The following is a 22,162-nucleotide window of genomic DNA, read 5'->3' as shown; positions in this document are numbered from 1 at the left end:
CCTACAGACCATCCAGGCATGAACGAGAAAACGAGTCAGGGAGCTACAAGGAGGCTTCCCATTGACTCTCTTTCCTCCCACGGAGATAATACATTAGAAGAAAGGAGGGACTTCTTTGGTGGTCTAGAGTTAGGACTTGGCACTTTCACTGCTGTGGCCTGGGTTTAGTCCCTGGTCAGGAAACCGAGGTCCCCAAAGCTGTGTGGCATGGCCAAAAAAAACCCCCCAGAACAGAGAAAGATCATTTCATCAAGCCATCCAGTTTTACTGATAAAAAACCAAAGGCCACGGAGGACTTGCCTCCCATCATGAAGAAAGTTTCTGTTAGAACTCAGGGCTCCCAAGTCAAGCTCCAGTGTCTTTCTACTTATTTTTCTTACTACACTTTGGGTGGCCGTAATGAATATAAGTTTTGCTTATTCCCAAACAGAAGTCATTTTCTACATGTTAATTTTAATGACGTGTCTATGCCTGGGGCTGATATCATGAAAGGAACGTGTCTGCTTAAGAGAGAGCTGAAGAAGGAGGCGTCGAAAAGCTTGGAAGGCAATTTCCAGTGCCTGCCATATGCACATCCATGTGTATGTCAGCTCCCCTGGCCCCTTGCCCCTCAGCTTTTCTGGCGCATATGCAGACCCATCTAAGAGAGCGTAGCCTCTTTTTATTGGAATGTGGCCGGTGTGCACGTGTGGGTGCGTGCAAGCCCTAAGCTGATCGTACCTTTAAAAGGCCGAGTAGCACTGTATACATTTTGGTACAGGCAGCTGGTGGTTCTTTCTGGGCTTTTGAAGTTTTCTGGGAAGTCCCTTAAGAGCACACCACAAAATTAATCTTTTCCTGTTTGCCAGAGGGTAGCTATACTCTAAATTTGACTCTCTCTCTGCAAGCATGCTCTGGGAAGCCAATTAGAATGAGCGAACAAGTGAAGTGAGGACATACCTACAGACACAAGGTTACCGTCGGGTGGTAGAGGACATCAGAGTCACTTACCTGAGGCATCGCGTCCCTGAGTAGTAACGAGAAGCATCCTCCCGCCCCACCTGGACACTCTAACTTACTCCTACTCCTCAGTTCTGGAGCAAGGACTTACAAAAAGACACTCATGTGCCATAGCTGTTATATTGTCAATCAGTAGGAAAGGGGACTGCCTGTCTGCCCATGAAGTATCACTTGCCAGGGAAGGTAACCTACCTCCAGTCAGTAGGTCATACTGCAGAAAGAGCTGAAACTCTGGGCATAAGGAACCAAGGTGTCTGTCCTCCACTTTTATTGAAATCACAGTTTCTACTACTATGAAGCTTAATTATTGTCCCCAGACACCAACCAATTTCCTTGCAGATTCAATCCTGCTTTGTGCAAACAGCAAGCATGCTTGGAGCTCCTTGGAGTGCACAGTCTCAGATTAGCACAGACACAAAGGTTTGAAAAAAAACACAGATATCCATTCTGCTAATACCTGAACTTCTGGAAAGATTCTGGAGTCTACACCATCAAAGAACTGGATCCTCCAAGGAGATTTCTACTCCTGGCAGGCGGTATTTACACACTGAATGAAAACCCTTTCTCCTAGCATTCCCTGTCCAAATTAAAGCAACCCGAGGGGCACTTCAAATGCAGGTCACTGAAAAAAAAGACAAATTTAGAATATTTTACTCCTGCCCTCTATATCATACTGGCTGAGATTTGCTGTGATGAGCTACCTTTTTTAAAAAAATTGTATTTTGGCTGTGCCAGGTCAAAGTTGCAGCTTATGGGATCTAGTTCTCTGGCCAGGGATCAAACCTGGGTCACCTGAAATGAGAGTGTAGAGTCTTCACCACTGGACCACCAGAAAGTCCCTGAGCTATCTTTTAGTACCATATTCCCTGAAATCTAAGCTGCCATCCTCATAAAACATATCATTTTAGGTACCACTAGAATACAAAAAAATGCAGCCAGATAAACTATCGCTTTCATTACCACTTAGAATGGAAAAGAGCTCTTTTAGACTTATTTGGACATATTTTATCATAGATAACTTTTGTACAAATGTAAAAAAGAAAATTAAGCAAAATAACTTGGTTAAGGCAATGACAACTATGTTGCAACTGCTGCACAGCCCATGACAATAAAATGACATTAACTGTAAGACATGACCCAATTCAGGGATGTTTAAAGAAATTAGTAAGAAAATGTGCATCTTAGAATTAACAAAATGGGTAAGTTTCGTGTTTACTAAGTGCCCACACTCGCTGCTTAAAATGGCCCAAGGTATTGAGATATCTTAAACTATACAGGTGGAAAATTATTTTATTATCACTATCATACTGAGTCTTTAAATGATCCTTTTTTCTATACTTAGCTTAAAGAAGCTGACACTGTAAAGTTACTGCTTTTCACTTGTCTCATTTGTCTCTTTTTATTAAAAACTTTTTGCTTATAAAAGTAGTTCAGTTCAGTTCAGTCGCTCAGTCGTGTCTGACTCTTTGCGACCCCATGAATCGTAGCACGCCAGGCCTCCCTGTCCATCACCAACTCCCGGAGTTCACCCAGACTCACGTCCATCGAGTCAGTGATGCCATCCAGCCATCTCATCCTCTGTTGTCCCCTTCTCCTCCTGCCCCCAATCCCTCCCAGCAGCAGAGTCTTTTCCAATGAGTCAACTCTTCGCATGAGGTGGCCAATATATCACTTTCTCATCAGTTCCACAAGCAAGTACTTCAGAGGAACAAATGGCATCTGAGTAAATATAATTTGGCTTTCACCCTGAGCCCAAACATGGGCCTTCCTTAGAGCAGAACATCTGTAGACATTCAGTAATTAACCTACCTGGTGATAAAGCCCTCCCAGCACCCCCCCGCCCGCCCCCCAACACATTTCTACAATGCTGCCTGCCTGCTGGCTTATAAGGTCAATATTTCCTGTAGGAACAATGTTCCTTTCTAACTCTTCTGTTTCTGACAATGGTTTCTTGATACTTTGGACCACCCAGGGTGCAGGTTAGAAATCTTGGAATCAATTCTGATAATGTATTTCTTTCAAAGCCTTTAAATCCAGTCAATGAAGAAACCCTGCTCATTTTTCTAAAATATGTCTCCTGTCCATCCTATTTTCTCCATCCCACTGCCACTCTCTCGGCACACAGCCCTCACCATCTTATTTTGACTATAATCCTCTCATCCCCTTCAGTGTGCAGGACATCCTTTCTGCTCCACTTAACTCTGATGACCACTGTCTGACTAACCTCTCATCTTAGGCTCTTATATGAAGACGTGCAATGACTATTTATTCCACCAGATCAAATCCAACCTTTTTTTACTTGGTATTCAACACCTTCCAAAACCTGGCGTCATCCTACTTAGCTGACTTTCTTATGTTACTCAGTGCTCCATCACCTCTGCTCTGATCAAGCCAGTGTCCTTGGGAGTCCCATACACATCATTACCTGGAAGTGACTTGTTCCTTTCTTCTGGCAAATTCTTTTTTCTCTATCTGACTAAATCTTGCTTATTCTTCATGACCCACTTCAAGCATCAAATCACACGTGTCACCTTCTCTAATTGCTCCAGCACACACTGACCTTCTTTGCCTCTCGGATTCATGTTGATGTATGGCAAAACCAATACAATATTGTAAAGTAATTAGCTTCCAATTAAAATAAATAAATTTAAATTTTAAAAAATAAATAAAATTCCACATGACGTCTCATTTAGTACTTCATTCCGTACTCACTTGTTAATTGTTAACAGTGTTTGTTAATTATGCTAAGTCTTCAGTTGGATGATAAGCTCACTGAATCATAGGTGATTCCCCCATAATGCTTAACATATATACAGTAGTATATACAGAATAATACAGTAGTACTCAGTCAAAACATACTGACGATTTTATTAAATCATGAGAAGACACAGTTCTGACATCATTTTCATAGGAAGTCTTTCTACATGGCACATACCAGTGAACTCACTGAAATTATTAGGTCAAGTACAGGCTGTGCTAATCTCAAATTATAAGCTCTAAAGTATTTGATAGATGGTAATTATCAGCCATGGAGTTTCTCTAATAGGATAAAATTTTACTTGAGTAATAATTTTTAAAAACAAATAGTACTATAACACACTAACTGCCCCCACTACTTCCTGTATAGCTGTTTCTAAGAGAAGACTTGAAAAGGGGGCAGTAACAATAATTATAGCAAAAATTAGAACTTTCAGTCTTTTAATGTCCTTTCTTCTATTTACCTCTTTAATGAGTAATTCTATATACCATATTAGCAAATCATAAAAGGTTAAGTAAGTGCTTCCGTGACAATTTTCTTCTCTGACAATGTCTTCAGATGAGCCTTTATTGTGCAAGATACAAAAGAGGCTATGCAAAATTACTAAGTAGATTTTTAGTCTATATATCTATTTATATACAACAAAATTCACTGCTGCTAATTCTGTTCCAAGCCTTACAACAATCAACTCAACCACATCTATAAAATGCTAGGCAAGTTGTTTTTAGCCCCATTCTTGAAAAATTAAACATAGTGCACAGGGCTAAAAAGAAAATTAATGAAATAGAAATGAGGTTTGCTTTTAAGCCTTACTCACAAGTTTTAAACATTCAACCAGATGAATATCCATGACAGCATGCTGTAGTAATAGCTTTTATTTGTCTAAAAGACTATGGAATATTCACAATCAGCATTTGACTGTCACAAGGAGATAGAACAGGTGTTATGATCCACATTATACAGATGAGACAATTACTGTTCAGAGAGGTCAAGTAGCCTATCAGACATCATAAAGCTATTAATAAAAGGTTACCTGTTTCACTGTCTACATTTTTACCATCAGGAGGCAGAAAAAAACATTTCTAAATATTGTTTTAATTTAAAATATTTAACTGCAGGGAGGAGAGGCAGTGCTATGAAAAGTGGTCAAAGAAGAAGCTTATAAAGTGTGGACACAATTTTCTCTGGTTATATATATCTTGGGGTCCAACTTTCTAAAGGCAGCACCATTAAGATATTTTGACCTTCAAGACCCTTCAATTTTAAGGCTTGATTAGTTCAGCAGATGGAATTTCAGACAATTCAGTCCTCCTCTAAAAGAAAGCTTTGCAAAAATTTATGCATGCTGGAGCCAAGTTTTCATGCCAGAGCTAAGAAGGGGAACCAAACAATAATATGGATAATTTGGGCATACAGGGAGAAAACTACAAAGCTTTGTTTGTTCCCCAATCCCTTTGAGTTCTGTCTATGAGCATGTAGACAAAGAAAACACAGTTTAAAGATATACTTGCTCATGTTAGTTCCATAAGCAACAATAATGGTAATGTTGGCAAAATTATCAACTAATATTTAATTTCTAACATACATGATGCAAATCAATTAAGAGCCACCTTAACAAAATCTTTCAAGTCAATATCAATAATCTTTAATTTGTATCCAGTTTCATTCCATGCATAGGTTAGGCTTACTGTTGTTGTTCATTCATCAGACATGGATCTGTTTTCAAGCTTTACAGTCTAGGAGGGAAGTAGGACATATATGTAAAGTAACTAAGATATAAAGGTAGAAATGACCCAGGAAATTACAGGTACAATTCTATAAAGAGAAAGAGGTTACTTCTAGCTAGAGAATGAAGAATACTTTGTGAGCAAAGATATCAAAGGATAGAAAGGATTTAAATATATCCAGAAAGGACCCCACTGATGGACAGCAGCTGGGTTAGAGGCATGGAGTACATTTCTTACTTGCCTCCTGAGAAATCTGTATGCAGGACAAGAAGCAACAGTTAGAACTGGACATGAAACAACAGTCTGGTTCAAAATCGGGAAAGGAGTACATCAAGGCTGTATATTGTCACCCTGCTTATTTAATTTATATGCAGAGTACCTCATACAAAATGCTGGGCTGGATGACTCACAAGCTGGAATCAAGATTGCAGGGAGAAATATCAACAACCTCAGACATGCAGATGATACCATCCTTATGGTAGAAAGTGAAGAGGAATGAAAAAGCTTCTTGAAGAAGGCGCAAGAGGAGTGAAAAAGCTGGCTTAAAATTCAGCATTCAAAAAACTAAGATCATGGCATCTGGTTCCATCACTTCATGGCACAAAGATGGGAACGCAGTGGAAACAGTTTTCTTGGGCTCCAAAATTGCTGCGGGTGGTGACTGCAGCCACAAAATTAAAAGATAATTGCTCCTTGGAAGAGAAGCTGTGACAAACCTATACAATGTATTAAAAAGCAGAGACATCACTTTGCTGACAAAGGTCCATATGGTCAAAGCTATGGTTTTTCCAGTAGTCATGTATGGATGAGAGAATTGGACCATAAAGAAGTCTGTGTGCCAAAGAATTAATGCTTTCAAACTGTGGTGCTGGAGAAAACTCTTGTGAGTACCTTTGACTGCCAGGAGATCAAAACATCAATCCTAAAGGCAATCAACCCTGAATATTTATTGGAAGGACTGGCGCTGAAGCTGAAGCTCCAGTACTTTGGCCACCTGATGCGAAGAGCTAACTCATTTGAAAAGACCCTGATGCTGGGAAAAATTGAGGGCCAGAGAAGAAGAGGGCAACAGAGGATGAGATGGTTGGTTGGCATCACTGACTCAATGGATCTGAGTTTGAACAAACTCAGGGAGATAGTGAAGGACAGGGAAGCCTGGTGTGCTGCAGTTCACGGGGCTGCAAAGAGCTGGACATGACTTAGCAACTGAACAACAACAACATTTCTGGGGAGAAGAGTTCTAGAACAGTGAGGAATAAGAGTGAATGACTGACAGGTTTTGAAAGGCTCTTTTAGGGTGATGCTCAAGAGTTTGGAACCTGCCAAACAAGCATGGAAGAATCAACCAGAGTTTCTGAGTGGGAGGAATGCTTTGAGAAGTTCAGTTTATCACCATATGTAGGAGAAACTGAAAGAAATGATGCACTGGAAGAGACAAGTTAATTAATTGATTTTATTCTTAGTGGCTATTGAGCTTTGAAAATAAATATTAAGGAGTACATATGGAGTAGGGGTTAAAAGTCTGGACATATCTTTTAACTTATTCTATGTATGTGTTTTTAGGCTTAAGTTGCCAAAAGCAAAGGGGTTAGAGAGAAGTATGCAGAGCTAGGTGGTAGCCACAAGCCATGTCTGTCTTGGTCAAAAGAACAGAACAGAGAGAGAGATGGAGGGAAGGCGAGAATATAAACTCTCATTCCAATTATGATTACACTGAAGTTGGGTTCTACTGCTCAGCACTTTCAATTCAAAGATCTCTAAATGGTTTGCAAATATTAAGTAATTAAGACTCATAGTACCCTAGAGGTGCAGGTAACTATAATTATCCCCATTTCATCTAAGAGGAAAGAGAACCAGAGTTTTTAATCAACTCATCTACTCGCTGCGGGTCCCCTGATAGAACAAGGTCAGAATCTCAGATTCCAAAGGAAAACCAGGCTTTCACTTACAGGGACTAGACTCTTCCATCCCTCTGCATTATTTTTGTATCGTTTGCCCATTAGGTACATGTTGTTTAGCCCAGAAGACTTAAAAACAGAAATACCTCACATTCCTGAACTAAAATAATGGGTCGCTGGAATCCACAAATAAAATGGAGAGGGAAAAGCTCAGACGTTCACCTACTTACCTGAATGACCAATCAATTGAAACTAATAAATATTTCAGTAAATGATATCTGATAATGTATATGTTCCAAAGCTGTGAAGAAAGTTCCTTTAAAAATGTAGTTCTTTTTAACCAAAACATAGTTAACGTCCAAGAGCACCTGATTATACTTCCTATGAAACACAGTCCTTCACACTACTCTCTGATCCCCAAGGATGCCCATGGTGACGAGTGACACCTGGAGACATTAGCCTCACCAGGAGTGCCAGAGAAACTGCTGATTCTTAGTTCAAACCCAGAGTGATACATACATGTGAGTACCGTGAAAAGAAAGTATATTTCCCTGAAGCATAAATTTAATATGTAGATGTACTCTTTGATAGAAAGCCGTATAACTCTGGTCCTTTATTCACTCTTTGTATTTACCACCCTATTTCTGAAAAATGATTTTTTTCCACTGGTTGGAGACCTACCTTATCCAGGAGTCAAACTAGATCATATTCTCCATTAGGCTAAGGATTAGGCATTTTCTGAAAGAATGCAATTTGTACAGTACCTTGCACAAACTATGTCCTCACACATGCTAAATGACTCCGTTCCCTTTGTGCTGGCAATATTTGCGTGGTTTTTAGGGAGGCACAAGTAAAGTAGGGAGGTGCAGTTAAAGTAAGGGGCGTCCCTGGTGGCTCAGCAGGTAAAGAATCCGCCTGCAATGCAGAAGATGGAGGAGACTCAGATTCTACCCCTGGGCCAGGAAGATCCCCTGGAGGAGGGCATGGCAACCCACTCCAGAATTCTTGCCTGGAAAATCCCATGAACAGAGGAGCCTGGTGGGCTGCAGTCCAAAGTGTCGCAAAGAGCTGGACAGGACTGAAGCGACTGAGCACAATTAAAATAAGAGCAGTAAGACTTCAAGTGAGTGACAACGATGGAATGAATTTTGGAATAAGAGACAGAAAATGCCTGGCAGATGAACCAAGTCTGGGCAGAAAACATCCCACCTGGCAGTCTAACCCCGGGCACAGCTGTCACCGTGTGAAGGTCTCCAAGAGCTCCCATCATTACTGCGCTGGGAAACCTGCTGTTCTACTAGAACCAAGGGAGCATCCCTGAAAGCCACAGCCGCCCAGAGCTGGCAGTCTTACCCATGCTCTGCACCCTAATACTGCCCCAACAGGGCACATCTCTAGCCTCTAATAAAGAAGTCTCAAGCATATGCAAGTCACATGCATATCAAGTAAGTAGACTGTTTAAAAAATGCTTTTAAAAAACTACCAATTGTTAGATTATAAGAACCAAATGGCAGTTAACATTCAATTAAAAAACTAACCTCTTTAATTATTAATAGGATTTTGTTTTCCTTAGAATTTCTGGTGGAATTTGTCATAATGAACTAAAATAAAGTTGATATTTAATAATGTTCTGACTATTAAAAGGCCAAAAGCAAGGAATTATTTATCAAATTTCCACACAGGATAGACAGTAATATTAATTATGAAGACACTGTCTACCTGGTGCTGTGAAGTTTTAGTAATCCACTGTGTAAGGAAGGGCCTGAAAAAATTATCAAGTGTTGATCTCTACAAATGCTGTGAAATCATAGGGAAAATTATCCTACAAAGGGAAATGACTGTGGAGATAGTAAATAAGGAGATGCAAACCTCATTATAACATAGGCATTTAAGTTATATTTAATCACACAGGCTTTGAATTTACAGAAAAAATTTACTCATAAAATTTATTTCATGCAACCTAAAGTCTCAAACTTCAGATAATTTTTTTAGTGCTACGTTTATAAGCTAAGTGTATTAATGCAATTCCAATCTGTTACAACAGAAGGAAAAACCTGTGGAGCCTGAAATAAGTTTTAGGAAATAGAGGTATGGGATCAGTTTCCACGGGCTGAAATTAAATGAAGTCTTGCTTTCCAAAGTGGAATCCATAGGCCTATACCATTAGCAAAACCTGGGAGCTAGTAAGAAAAGCAGACTCTCGGCTTCCCCGCCTCCATCCCATCCACACACCCACTCAGTCAGAATCTGCATTTCAACAAGGCTCATAAACTTCAAGGTGATTCACATACTTATTAAAAGTAGAGAAGCACCGGACTAAGTGATAAGACACAGAAATGATAGGGTTAACATCAACTTAAGTATCTTCCTTGGTTCAACTTGTTTTGTTTGGACATTTATTAGGTGGGAAAGTAGTTTTGCTTCTGTAACGTTAAGTAAAATTTGGGTTCCCTTTATGTCAACTGGCTTTTCCACTATTGTGTTTATACCATAAAGTGCAGGATACCTATAAATGTGACAGGTTGAATGAAAATTTATAGAGCACTACTGACCTAAATCTGGACTTCCACTCAGTCGCTAATTTTTATCTCAATGCTACAAGGCAAGGGCAAGCATAATTGGCTTCCCTAATCACTGCAACCTTAACACCAGTGACTCAAGCAGAATGACACTGGAAATGATATGACTAGTTACAGCAGCTAGTAGATTTCCAGGCAAATATTTTCAGCCAGATGTCTCTGATCCTTCTAAGTTCTTCTGTCTTGAAATAATGGAACAGAGGCAGAAAGAACAGACTCACCCACTCAATGGAGATGTCTTATTTCTAGGCTTGTCCTAAAACAAACAGATCCAGCTCTCTCCTACCAAGTACTATGAAATTAAAACAAAAACTCACAAAAGAAGACTACAACATGGAATCCCCCGGCAATCCAGTGGTTAGGATTCCTCACTTTCACTGCTGAGGCTCAAGCTCAGGGTTCAATCCCTGGTCGAGGAACTTAGGATCCTGCAAGCCAAATGGTGAGACTAAAACAAACAAACAAACAAAAACAACAGCCGCAGCAGCAAATAGTCCAACTCAAAGTATAAAGCATCAAAATCCCCTCCACAACTCAAGTCGGTCTTTATTTCAATAAGGTACCCAGCAGCAACCCATTTCTCAATTGAGTTCCAGCATCTAGGATCATTTGTTTCAAGATGGAAGCACCAAAAATGATTTAAAAAAAAAAAGATTTCTAAAGAAAAGTAAAAAATTTGAGTTGAATGACATTATCAGGAAATTGATGGGGTAGTTTCATAAACAGAACTGGAGACTGGTCCACTGTTCAGGCTTTTTTTTTTTTTTTTTTTACAAAGGACTGAAAAGATGGCTAATTTCCAAAGCCCAAGAAGTCACCAAGTTCACCGGTACAAATGCAAATGACTCACACGGAGAACCCCGATAATGTGGCTGTTAAATCACTGGCGAATGGGTGGGGCTGAGATGCCACAGACCCTGTTCTCCCAGGAGATCCACCTTGAGCCCCACAGAGTTGACACAGATGTCAGCACTGTTAGGGACTGCCTCCCTAAACAAGGCGGTGGCACCTACTGACAGGGGCTGTCGTGAAAGCACAGAACTCGGATCTTCTTCCAGTTTCTGGATCCAGGAAGGAGCATGCTTTAACTAAAAAAACATGCAGGGGTAACACAACTGCATTCTCTGTCCCTAAGGGGAGAACATGCAGTAACTCAAACCAGAGGATGAAGAAAAGCCCTCTTTAAGAAGTTTGCCACAATGTGAAGACTGGGAACATGCCAGAACAATTGGAAAAAAAAAGCAGAGAAGAAAGTTAAGACCCGTCTGTCCTATTTCTGCCTCTTTCTTCGGAAGTGGCAATGTCACATCGACAGGCTGCTCTCAGGGTGCTGTTGGACTGACACTCTGGAGTTTCTGCCAGGAGATGCTACGGGGACTTTGACAGCTGTGAGCCAACACCCACTCGACACCGTCGCCACACAAACACGCTCTTAATGGACCCCAGAGCTGCGGTAAAGGCATGCCCTTCTCAGTGTTTCCACAGATGGTGCTCCTGGAAATTTCCATACCCAATGTATGCCTGTGGTTAATTAGTTATCTGAGCAATTCCCATAAAGAATATCTGCACACAATTAGACCCATTTTAGGTCCAAACCGGAAGGCTTCAACATCATTAAGTCAGAAGGGGTGGAAAGAGAATAGGATGGATGAAGAGATCTCCCTCTAGATTAGACCCCATCCTTGGAAATACACAAAATTTTAATTTTTAACAAAGCAAAGGAGGTGAAAACAGGTAGGGGAAGAACGTGGACGGATAAGTTGCCTCTAGAATCAAAAGAATAACATTCCTTTAGAAGCCACTACCAAGAAATCCTAGGGGAAAGATAAAGTGAGCAAGAGAAGAAAAGCTCACCTTTATGAGACCATTTTCAGGAATCAGTTTGTTAAATTCCACTGCAGCACCAATACACACTCCACAGCCCTTCTTCTGGGATGCACAGTCATATACAGGAGCGTGTGGGTAGAGGCCGAAACGTGTGTGGACACGCCACCCTTTCTGTAGCAACACAGTGTTCCGCGCGTTCACGAGGATTAACCTTTTCCACAAACGGTGCAAACTGGTGGCTCCACACACAGAGTTGTCCTTCGGGTTATTTTTGCATCTAACTATAATTTCTTTTAATTGCTTACTGTAAAGCACAGGAAAGTGCTCATTATTTGTAGCTTAATGCAGGAGCAAGAATAATTGCAGTCCCCCGCCCACTGCCCTCACCCCAGCCCCTAACCCTTCTGTGTGTCACCGTTCATTTGAAGAGCACAAGGAATCTAGTTTGTGGGCCCGAAACATAATGAACCAGGTGTGGACCTATTCTAGAAACTGGCTGTGCTCCAGAGCTACTATAAGATACAAGGAAAATACTAACATCTCAGATGGCAAAAGATCTATATGGCTGGTCAGGAAATACCCACATCATAGACTGTACCTATAGGAAACATTCAAGTCTGTGGTTTCATGAGTATGAGGACTGTGAGAACATCTGCTTGCCTCCAATCCTTTTCACTCAACATTGACTCCTACATAAGACATGCAAACTCTTAACACTAATATATTTAATCTAAGCAAGGTAAGGAAGGCTGTGTTTCCACACAGTACCATAAAGACATACAGTATTGGTAGCGGTGTATATAGTGGGGATTTGGGGAAGATGCTCTGGGACATTACATTAAATAAGTAATGTCAAACTTCTCTTCGAATTAGAAAGTGACTTAAAATAATAGCTAACATTTATTGGTTCTGGAGGTAATCTAATTATGAATAGTAAGTTTACAGCTGAGAACACTGAGACTCAGAGAGATTTATAAATCATATTGCCTAACACCATATGCCCGGCATGTGGTGGAAATGGAATGTGAACCCGGCTGGCTCGCGTGCTTTTATCCATACGGGGTCAGATGTGGATGTGGTGTCTTATATTTTGAGGGAGGTCCATTGCCCCAGTTTCTTATTTATTTAAGCAAAGCCCCATGTGATCATTCCTGATAAGTAGTTTGTTTACATGCTAATTCCACAGAGGTTGAATATAAGCCTAAGGTTTCCTCCTCGCTACCCTCTTCCCAATATTGAATTATCCCTCAAGGCACCAACCATACATGCATACTTAACAAGGCAGAGTGTCAAAATTCTGCAGGAATTTGCTGGACATTTCCCCCTGAGGTCTCTTCAGGCACTGGAAAAGAACCACATGCTTTTCAGACTAGGAGCCACAGCTACCAAGGCCACGCCTGTCAACTCCACATGAGTAAGAATGACTTCAATCAAGAAGCACCCGAGTGCCTTTAAAAAATACTTGTGACATAAAAACCTTTCTTTTTAGTATCTCAACCTGATCCCTTCCAAGTGTAGAGACCTGGCAAACTAGGCTACCCCGTTTCTGATTCATGCAGTTTTTCCTGTTTCAGGAACAGGGCTGAGGGCAGACTTCCCTGGTGGTCCAGTGGTTGAGAATCTGTCTTTCAATGCAGGGGACACGGGTTTGATCCCTTGTCTGGGAACTAAGATGTCATATGCCACAGGGAACCAAGCCCATGCTCCACAACTAGAAAGCCTGAGCACCACAGCAAAGATCCAGTGAAGTCAAAAATTTAAAAAAAAAAAAAAAGAGTAGAGCTGAGGGTCTGAGACAGGAGTGAAAGTAAGGCTAGAGAGTGTTAAATTTATCCTCAGGGAGCAGTTCAGACAAGTTAGGGCCCCAAAGACAGGAGACCAGATGGTCCAGTGCAGACAGAACAGCGGACTCTCAGACTGTGCTAATAGGAACCATCGTGTCAAAAAGCCAAAGGAACAAGGGTAATGGAATGCAGGTCTCATGCATCTTCTCTGCCACCCAGCTGGTACCCTGAGGCCCTCCATGTGAATGACTAGGCAAAACAGACCCCATGGCTCCACAGAGCGGATGCAGAACATATACCTGGGATGATGTCCTGAATGTGTGTGGTGGGTCAGATGTTGATGGCATAAAACAACACTTTGCTTCTGGCAATAGTCAGCCCTCAGAAGAGAGCAAGCTTCTAGAGAAGCAGCCGTAAGGAACCTGAGAACAAAACTGGAAATGCCTGTTGTGAAGCCTTGACAGGTATTAACAAAAGAAAATGTGTATCTACATTTGTCAGTGGTGTGTCAGCCAGCTTCTGGCAGTCCACCCTTATGCCCAGGAATCATTTCGTGTTTCTCGTGTAGCCAGATACAGTCATCAATCAACTCCCCAAGTGCAACTGGTCCTCACAGGGGAAGAGGAGTGGCTTTCTGCTTTAAAGTGGCCCCATCACAAATTATGAGAAAGAAGAAGGTTCATTTGGACTGAATAACCATCCTGCCAGTTTCATTTGGCAAACTTCTCTATGCAGTGGAATGCAAGGGAGTTTTTTCCCCTAAACTCAGGAACTCACAGAGAAAATTAATGGAGAATCAATCTTACCAGTGAAAATGCCAAAGAGTCCTGCGAAGATGACATGGAATATATGTATGTTCTTCAACAGTTGGAGATGTTGTCTAGGGTATAAATCTTGCATTTACAGGATAGTCTATTTGCATCATGCAGGAAACTCCCTACAGCTGGAGAAGTCTAGCAATACTGTAACATTGTATCCTATAGTTTTAATTTATCTTATAAAGGACTTAGTACTAGTAGTGTTAGTTGCTCAGTTGTATCTGACTCTTGGCAACCGCATAAACTGTAGCCCGAGGCTCCCCTGTCCATGAGATTCTTCAGGCAATGATACTGGAGTGGATTGCCATTCTCAGGGGAAGTGCAAAATTAGTTTTCAAAAGAGCGTCCCCGTGGGAATGAAAGTTTCAAGCTTAGGGAGACTTCCACTGTGATTTGGGATCTCTCTCTTGAACTCAGTTCCTAGAAATAAGGTTGCTGCTGCTGCTGCTACTGCTGCTAAGTCGCTTCAGTCGTGTCCAACTCTGTGCGACCCCATAGATGGCAGCCCACCAGGCTCCCCTGTCCCTGGGATTCTCCAGGCAAGAACACTGGAGTGGGTTGCCATTTCCTTCTCCAATGCATGAAAGTGAAAAAATAAAGTGAAGTCGCTCAGTCGTGTCCAACTCCTAGCGACCCCATGAACTGCAGCCTACCAGGCTCCTCCGTCCATGGGATTTTCCAGGCAAGAGTACTGGAGTGGGGTGCCATTGCATTCTCCAAGAAATAAGGTTAGCAGCTGGGAAACAAGTGTTGAAAGCAGGGTACGCAGCACGCTGCAGTGGGACAGTTGCCTTTTCTGCCCCAGCAGACACTGCTGGGCTCTTTCGACCCAGTATTGCCATTAGGTGAATAATGAATGCAGGTGTAACTTTCCACTGCAGGAAATTCTGCAAGTGGCAACGTGGGTCCATTCCACGTGTGTCACTAGAGCCGCCCAAACCCACGGCCATGGCGAGGCATTATTTCCATTGGAACTGATGCCGGCACCAGTTCTTGGAACTGGGCAGCATCCCCACTGCAAACCAGGGGCCAGGGAAGAGACAGAGACCTCACTTATAAGGTCCCCTCCTGTTTCTCATCCTTCAGACTAATATGCACTCTGTTGGTAAGGCTGGTACTGAAACAGGCATTCTCATTTACCAATGGTGGCTACACAAACAGTTCAAGACCTTCCTGCAGTACAATAAGGCAATATTTATCAAAATTTTAAATGAATTTCCCTATGGATCCAGCAAGTCTACTGAGAATAAATCTACAGTAACAAGTAGGTACTCTTGCCTGGAAAATCCCATGGATGGAGGAGCCTGGAAGGCTGCAGTCCATGGGGTCGCTGAGGGTTGGACATGACTGAGCGACTTCACTTTCACTTTTCCCTTTCATGCATTGGAGAAGGAAATGGCAACCCGCTCCAGTGTTCTTGCCTGGAGAATCCCAGGGACGGGGGAGCCTGGTGGGCCGCCGTCTATGGGGTCGCCCAAAGTCGGACACGACTGAAGCGACTTAGCAGCAGCAGCAGCAACAAGTAGGTACATATGTACAAAATGATGAATACACAAGGTTATTAATTGCAATAAAGCACAGAATAGCAACTAAAAGAAGCCCCATTTCTAGCTAAAGGAAAATAGATAAACTATAGTACATATTCATAATAAATTCACGCAATTGAAAGGAACAAGTTAGCTTCCATATACTGAAATGGAAATAAAAGCAAGATACAGATCAGCACATGTATACATATACATACTATCTTTTGCTTTAAAATGGGGTAATGTAAATAATATCCATATTTATCTGTATTTCCATATAAACACACTGTAAAGGATTCACATGAGATGGAAACAAATAACCACCCCTCAGGAAGTATGTGTCAGGTGGGATTACAAGTGAGCACAGCACAGGTGGGACAAGACTTCTCAATGCACACATTTTAATACTATTTTGATTTTTGAATCATGTCAATAAATTATCAAAAACTTTAAAAAATAACCAATTAAAAAAATGTTTAACCTAGAGGCTTCACTTTTGGCCCCAAAGAATCCTTTACAATGCTCTGATGCAACAGACACTTCAGAGATTCAGAATTCTGGTGCCTGGTGGTAACTAAAATAAAAAGTCTGGGTCGGGGGAAGGGGGGCTTCCCTGGTGGTCCAGTGGCTAAGACTTGACCTTCCAGTGCAGGGGGTTTAACATCTGGTTGGAGAGCTAAGATCCCATGTGCCTCGTGGCCAAAAACCAAAACATAAAAATATAAGCAATATTGTAACAAATTCAAGAAAGATCTTAAAAATGGTCCATATAACATATATATATTTAAAGAAAAACTCTGGGTGGCGGGGGCAACCCATATCAACTTTGGGGACATTTCCCTGGAAGAAACCAGTCTAAAGTAGAATGGTTGGATGTGGAAAACAGTCTCTGGGGCTAGGGGCTGAAGATTTGAGTTCTGGTCCTACTTTTCCCACTTGCTATTAAGTTGACCCTATGAAATGGCTGATAACTGGCCTTTTTTTTTTTTTTAACCAACAAAGTAGACAAATTTGTGGGTGAACCTTCCTGAGTGAGCCCATTCAAGGATTCTGCTGCCTCAGCTCTGTGACAGGCAGAGGGTTAGAGTTCTCACCCCACCTGCCACAGCATCATGCCAAGGGTCACCAACAAAGGGCAATCCTATAAAGAACCTTTGTAAGTTAAGCATAACACCAAGCTGAGTGGTGACCATGGCCAAACATAGGAGGAGAATGAGACCCATTCCCCAAAGTCAGATGGTGGCGAAGAAAGAAAACTTCTAAAAGACGGAACCTAAATTAAACGGAACATAAGAGTAGAATGCCAAAGAAAGACTTTGAAGAGAAAAACACGTGGTTAAATGACTCCATATGTGGTCATCTGCAACAGAATATACTGCAAAATCCAGAAGCCTCAACAGGGAAATCAGGGAAACATATATGGAGCAAACTTTCAGACCTGAATACAGACGCATGATCAATGTCAAACAAATGATTCAAAAGGATGGCCCTTATCTTTGCAATCAGTGTAGCTGTTGGAGCCGTGTGTCTGTCACATGCAGGTAGGCCTCCAACTTTCCTCCAAAATCAGATGCAAACTTCAGATACTTTTAAAAATGCTCCCTGGAGGACCTTACACCCCAAATTTAGAAACAGGATGAAAAAAAAAAAAACTCTTTAAAAAGGCAAGAAAGAAAAAAAACACTCATCTCCATATGTACATCTGAACATCATCTGGAAAGCAGATCTCCTATGAAATGGATGGCCAAAGCTGCACCACAGTGTTAAACTCATCATGAAAACCCCAAGGTTGCTTTCCTTTACCTTCCTGAAGTAAAACGTTCCAAGAAGTAGGAAATAACCACAGGAGGAAGTTCACTGGTGGTGCCCTAACCTGGTACTGCCATCTAGATGCCTGGAAACCAGAAGCCTCTTTGGAACTCAGAAGAAAGTGAAGAACTCCTTTCTGCTTTGATTAAGGAAGGTCTTTGGGCAAGTTCCTGATTCCAGCTGGGTCTAGGTGGTCTAAACAGTACCATGCTTTCTGAGACCACCACTTAATGACTTCGATGAACCCTGCTGAGATGTTCTCAGGCTGCTTGGGGTCAAATGCCATCTCCTCTCACTTTCAGCTTCATGTTTCACAATCAACCATGTTTCCTTACAGAAATTTCTCTAGGAGGCTTACTATCCTGTATTATTTCAAGTCAGAGTCCCCTCTTGCACAAAAGGCTTAAACTACCTCTGATTAAGAATCAGAATGTGTTCTGTTTTAGTTCAGGATTCATTTATTCATTCAGCACAGGTTATTAAGAACTTACAAAGTTTAGATGTACTTTGTTTTAGGAAAACCATTTCAAGTAAGTTTCTTGTAAAGTAGGAATAATTAACTTGGTAACTCTTAATAGATTCTTCAAGTGACTGAATCCTGAGTTTAAATCCTCACTGATTTTCAAATATAACAAAAAAATTGGTTATGGAAGTGGGTGCACTCCCAGCTAACTCAATAGCTTTCAAGGGAGGTGTTTCAATGTTACCCCTAAATGGTCTATATGGTTAAATACTGAGTTAGAGATTCACTAGATCAAAAACAATTCTTTAAAAAAATGTTCATAGAAACACAGGGACAATGCGTTAACACCTCCAAGGTATATGTCAGGGTCAAGGATACAAGCTCATATTTCATCAGCAGAGCTCTGGTCATTTGATTGAAGTTGAAGGTCATAACAGGCTATGTTTCTGTCATTTCCTCATGAGAAGGAAACTAAGTTGTACTCCATGTTTATTCCATGAGGAAAAAAACCTACAAATATTTTTAAAGCTACATTTTGGCCTCTTCTCCCTTCACAGCTACAAAGGTCATCATCTTTCTATGGCTGGATTATCTTCTATTTGGATGTCAACTTGTCAAATTTATAGCTTAGGGTGACTATAACTTAGGATGACTATGACGTAGCATTCTCCTAAAATCGACATTTTAACTTTTGTTCATTTACTAGACATTCTCTGAGCACAGATACTGGGAACACCAAAAGGAATGAGACAGAATCCTTGCCTTTGAGGACTTCACTATTAAAGTGCAGGGCAGGAGGGTGAGGGGTGGAGAACAGGTTAGACACATTACAGACAATTATGGTTCAATGTAGAACACACTGTAATTGATGTATGCACATGGGGATTCCCCGAAGAGAAAATGTAAAGAAAGGTAAGGTGAGAGAGAATAGGAAATTGTCAGTACAAGTTTTTGTTTACAATAGACCATGTTTCAGAGACTAAAAGATTGTATTACCTGCTTGTAATGTAGTGAAGGTGAATCTCTGGGATTTACCCATGAAGGACCCACGAAAAGTCCAGAGTTGATGAGCTTTATAAACTGGAAACCAAAAGGCTCATTTATGAATATTTACATAGAACCAATTTCCCATTTAGAGTGCTTTTTTAGCTGAATATCACAATGCTGGAATCTTTATCTTTTCCAGGGAAAAAGACATGCTAAATTATTTAGCAAATAGCTGTGGAACCCCTTACTTTGTATGTGCACATCAGTCAGCTATGCGCTATGGAGACTAAAGACAATATAAGAGATAAAGCTTTTGCTTAAAAGTTTTTGATTAAAATACACAAAAGAAAAAACCTAACTTAAAACACAACTTCCTTGGGACATATAGCTCATTCAACTTTGAAAAAATTACCACTTCTTTTCAACTTCCCACTAGTACATGTTTGGGTTAACCACACCTCATCCCCTTGGGATTTTCTGCTGAGAACAGAATAGAAATAAGATGCCAAATGGGAATAATACAGGGTCAGAGTCATGTTAGGAAAGCTGTGTTAGAAAATGCAGTGGGGCCTATTTCCTACTGCTGCTGCTGCTGCTAAGTCGCTTCAGTTGTGTCCGACTCTGTGTGACCCCATAGACGGCAGCCCACCAGGCTCCTCTGTCTCTGGGATTCTCCAGGCAAGAACACTGGAGTGGGTTGCCATTTCCTTCTCCAATGCATGAAAGTGAAAAGGGAAAGTGAAGTCTACCTCAGATCAAGTCCCCTCATGGAAACACAGGAGAGGGAAGAGGATTTCCTTCATTATTTTAGACACAAGGAATTTAAGTAACTTGCCCAAGATCACAGATCTATTGAGCAATGGAATGAAACTCAATCATCAGCTCCAGAGATGCAGGGTCCCAGGCTGAGACTGTTTCATGAACTTTCTATTTAAGAAATGTTTCTTTAGGGACCTCCCTAGTGGCCTTGTTTAAGAAACCGCCTTCCAAAAGCAGGGGACAGGGGTTCAATCCCTGGTGGGAGAACTAAGATCCCACAAGCCATGAAGCAACTAAGACTGTGTGCGGCAATGAAAGATCCCACAGGCTGCAGGAAGACCCAGCACGTCACAACTAAGACTCTACGCAGTCAAAAATCCATAAATAAATAAATATTAAAAAAATTAAAAATAAAAACACAATGTACCTTTAAGGTATACCGAAAAAAAAAAAAGAGAGAGAGAGAGAAAGAAATGTTTCTTTAAAGTCACAGACTATCCTAAGCAGGATATTCTAGAATGTTTTTCTAGACTAAACTTCACATCCACAGCTCCTAGCAGAGAACCTGATACAGAGAAGGTACCCAATGTTTAACAGTTGCACAAGTATTGCTTATATAATTAACTATTGTAAGATAGAGACTGTGAATGATTCAGGAATCCAAATAGGGTAGGTTTCTCTTGAGCAGAAGTCTTTCCAGAGGAAGTCGAATTCGAGATGAGTCTAAACAATGAGTCGGATTTAGATGGATGAAAGGAAGAGAAAGTCAATGAGTAAGTAAATTAGCCTCCAAAGATGACAACAAAAGGGTTCTGGTCTTGTTACCGCAGGAACAAAGTGAAGCAGATTTAGACCTGGAGCATGCTAATAAAGTTTTCTTTTAATTTTACTGGTCTTCGTTGCTGTGTGTAGGCTTTCTCTACTTGCAGAGAGCGGGAGCTACTGCTCGTTGTGCTATGAAGGCTTCTCATTGCAGTGGCTTCTCGTTGCAGAGCATGGGCTCTAGGCGCTCGGGCTTCAGGAATTGTGGCACGTGGGATTTGTTGTTCATGGTACATGGGATCTTCCCGGACTAGGGATTAAGCCCATGTCCCCCTGCATTGCAAGGTGGATTCTTACTACTGGACCACGGGAAAGCCCACTGATAAAATTTTTAATAGTCTCAATAATAAGTCTTTGGCTCCAAAATCACTTCGGATTGTGACTGCAGCCATGAAATTAAAAGACATTTGCTCCTTAAATGAAAAGTTATGACAAACATAAGCAGATTGTTAAAAAGCAGAGACATCACTTTGCCAACAAAGGTCCATATAGTCAGAGCTATGGTTTTTCCAGTAGTCGTGCATGGATGTGAGAGTTGGACCACAAAGAAGGCTGAGCGCTGAAGAACTGAGGCTTTCAAACTGTGGTGCTGGAGAAGACTCTTGAGAGTCCCTTGGACAGAAAGATCAAATCAGTCAATCCTAAAGGACATGGGTCAAATGTCCCTGAATACTCAATGGAAGGACTGATGCTGAAGCTGAAACTAAAATACTTTGGCCATCTGATGGAACTGACTCACTGGAAAAGCCCCTGATGCTGAGAAGGATTGAGGGCAGGAGAAGGGGGTGACAGAGGACGAGATGATTGGATGGCATCATGGACTCAATGGACACGAGTTTGAGCAAACTCTGGAAGATGGTGAAGAATCCTTCACCATGGGAAGCCTGGCATGCTGCAGTCCATGGGGTCACACAGAGTCAACGACTTAGTGACTAAACAACAACAATCCCTATAGCAACCCTGTTAGGAGGTTGAGGCACAGAGATTAGATGTAGTTTGTACAAGGTCCCAGACCTTGTAAGTAAGTGGTGGCCATAGAATCCTACTCCATCCTTGGGCCAGGCCTTCTGCTGCCGTATGGAAGTCTGTGATTAGGAAACAACTTTCAAGTCAGGAGATTATCTTCAACAGGCTTCCCACTTCAAAGCTTTGGAGTTTCTGATTATTTACAAGGCTGCTAATCCCTTCTAACCATGCTCAAATCCAAGTATTTGGATGACGAAGTAAATGGGTCTTTTAAAATGTATTCGGGTTCAAGCTCAGCAATTCTTCAACCTTCCTGCAAGTCTGAACCACCTGTGGAAGTTTCTAAACACAACACATGCCCAAGCCGCAGCCCAAACCTCCAAATCTCAGGGACTAGGACCTGATATCTGTTTGTTTTTTTAATGTTTATTTTTTGGCCA

The 22,162-nt window shown here is 41.4% G+C and overlaps 1 protein-coding gene across 8 annotated transcripts in view; it reads right to left on the bottom strand.

Moving 5' to 3' along the window:
- Window positions 1-22,162, bottom strand: part of BDNF (brain derived neurotrophic factor) — a 40,699-nt gene that overhangs the window by 4,276 nt on the left and 14,261 nt on the right. For 2 of the 8 annotated variants that reach the window (XM_070383636.1, XM_070383635.1), the window contains exons 2-3: window positions 5,446-5,493; window positions 721-806 (exon numbers count right to left, since the gene is read on the bottom strand). The exons of 2 other annotated variants lie outside the window; for them this stretch is intronic. In XM_070383636.1, coding sequence (XP_070239737.1) covers window positions 721-806; window positions 5,446-5,458 — 99 coding nt within the window. In that variant the 5' untranslated portion in view covers window positions 5,459-5,493. Of the gene's footprint in view, window positions 1-720; window positions 807-1,456; window positions 2,830-5,445; window positions 5,494-22,162 lie in introns of those variants that run through there. 4 more of the 8 variants (XM_070383638.1, XM_070383637.1, XM_070383640.1 and 1 more) reach the window with 3 other exon arrangements.

Source organism: Bos mutus, chromosome 15 (assembly GCF_027580195.1).
Source record: "Bos mutus isolate GX-2022 chromosome 15, NWIPB_WYAK_1.1, whole genome shotgun sequence".
NCBI lineage: Eukaryota > Metazoa > Chordata > Mammalia > Artiodactyla > Bovidae > Bos > Bos mutus.
The sequence above is the reverse complement of the archived record's forward strand: the minus strand, read 5'-3'. Positions and strand labels throughout refer to the sequence as shown.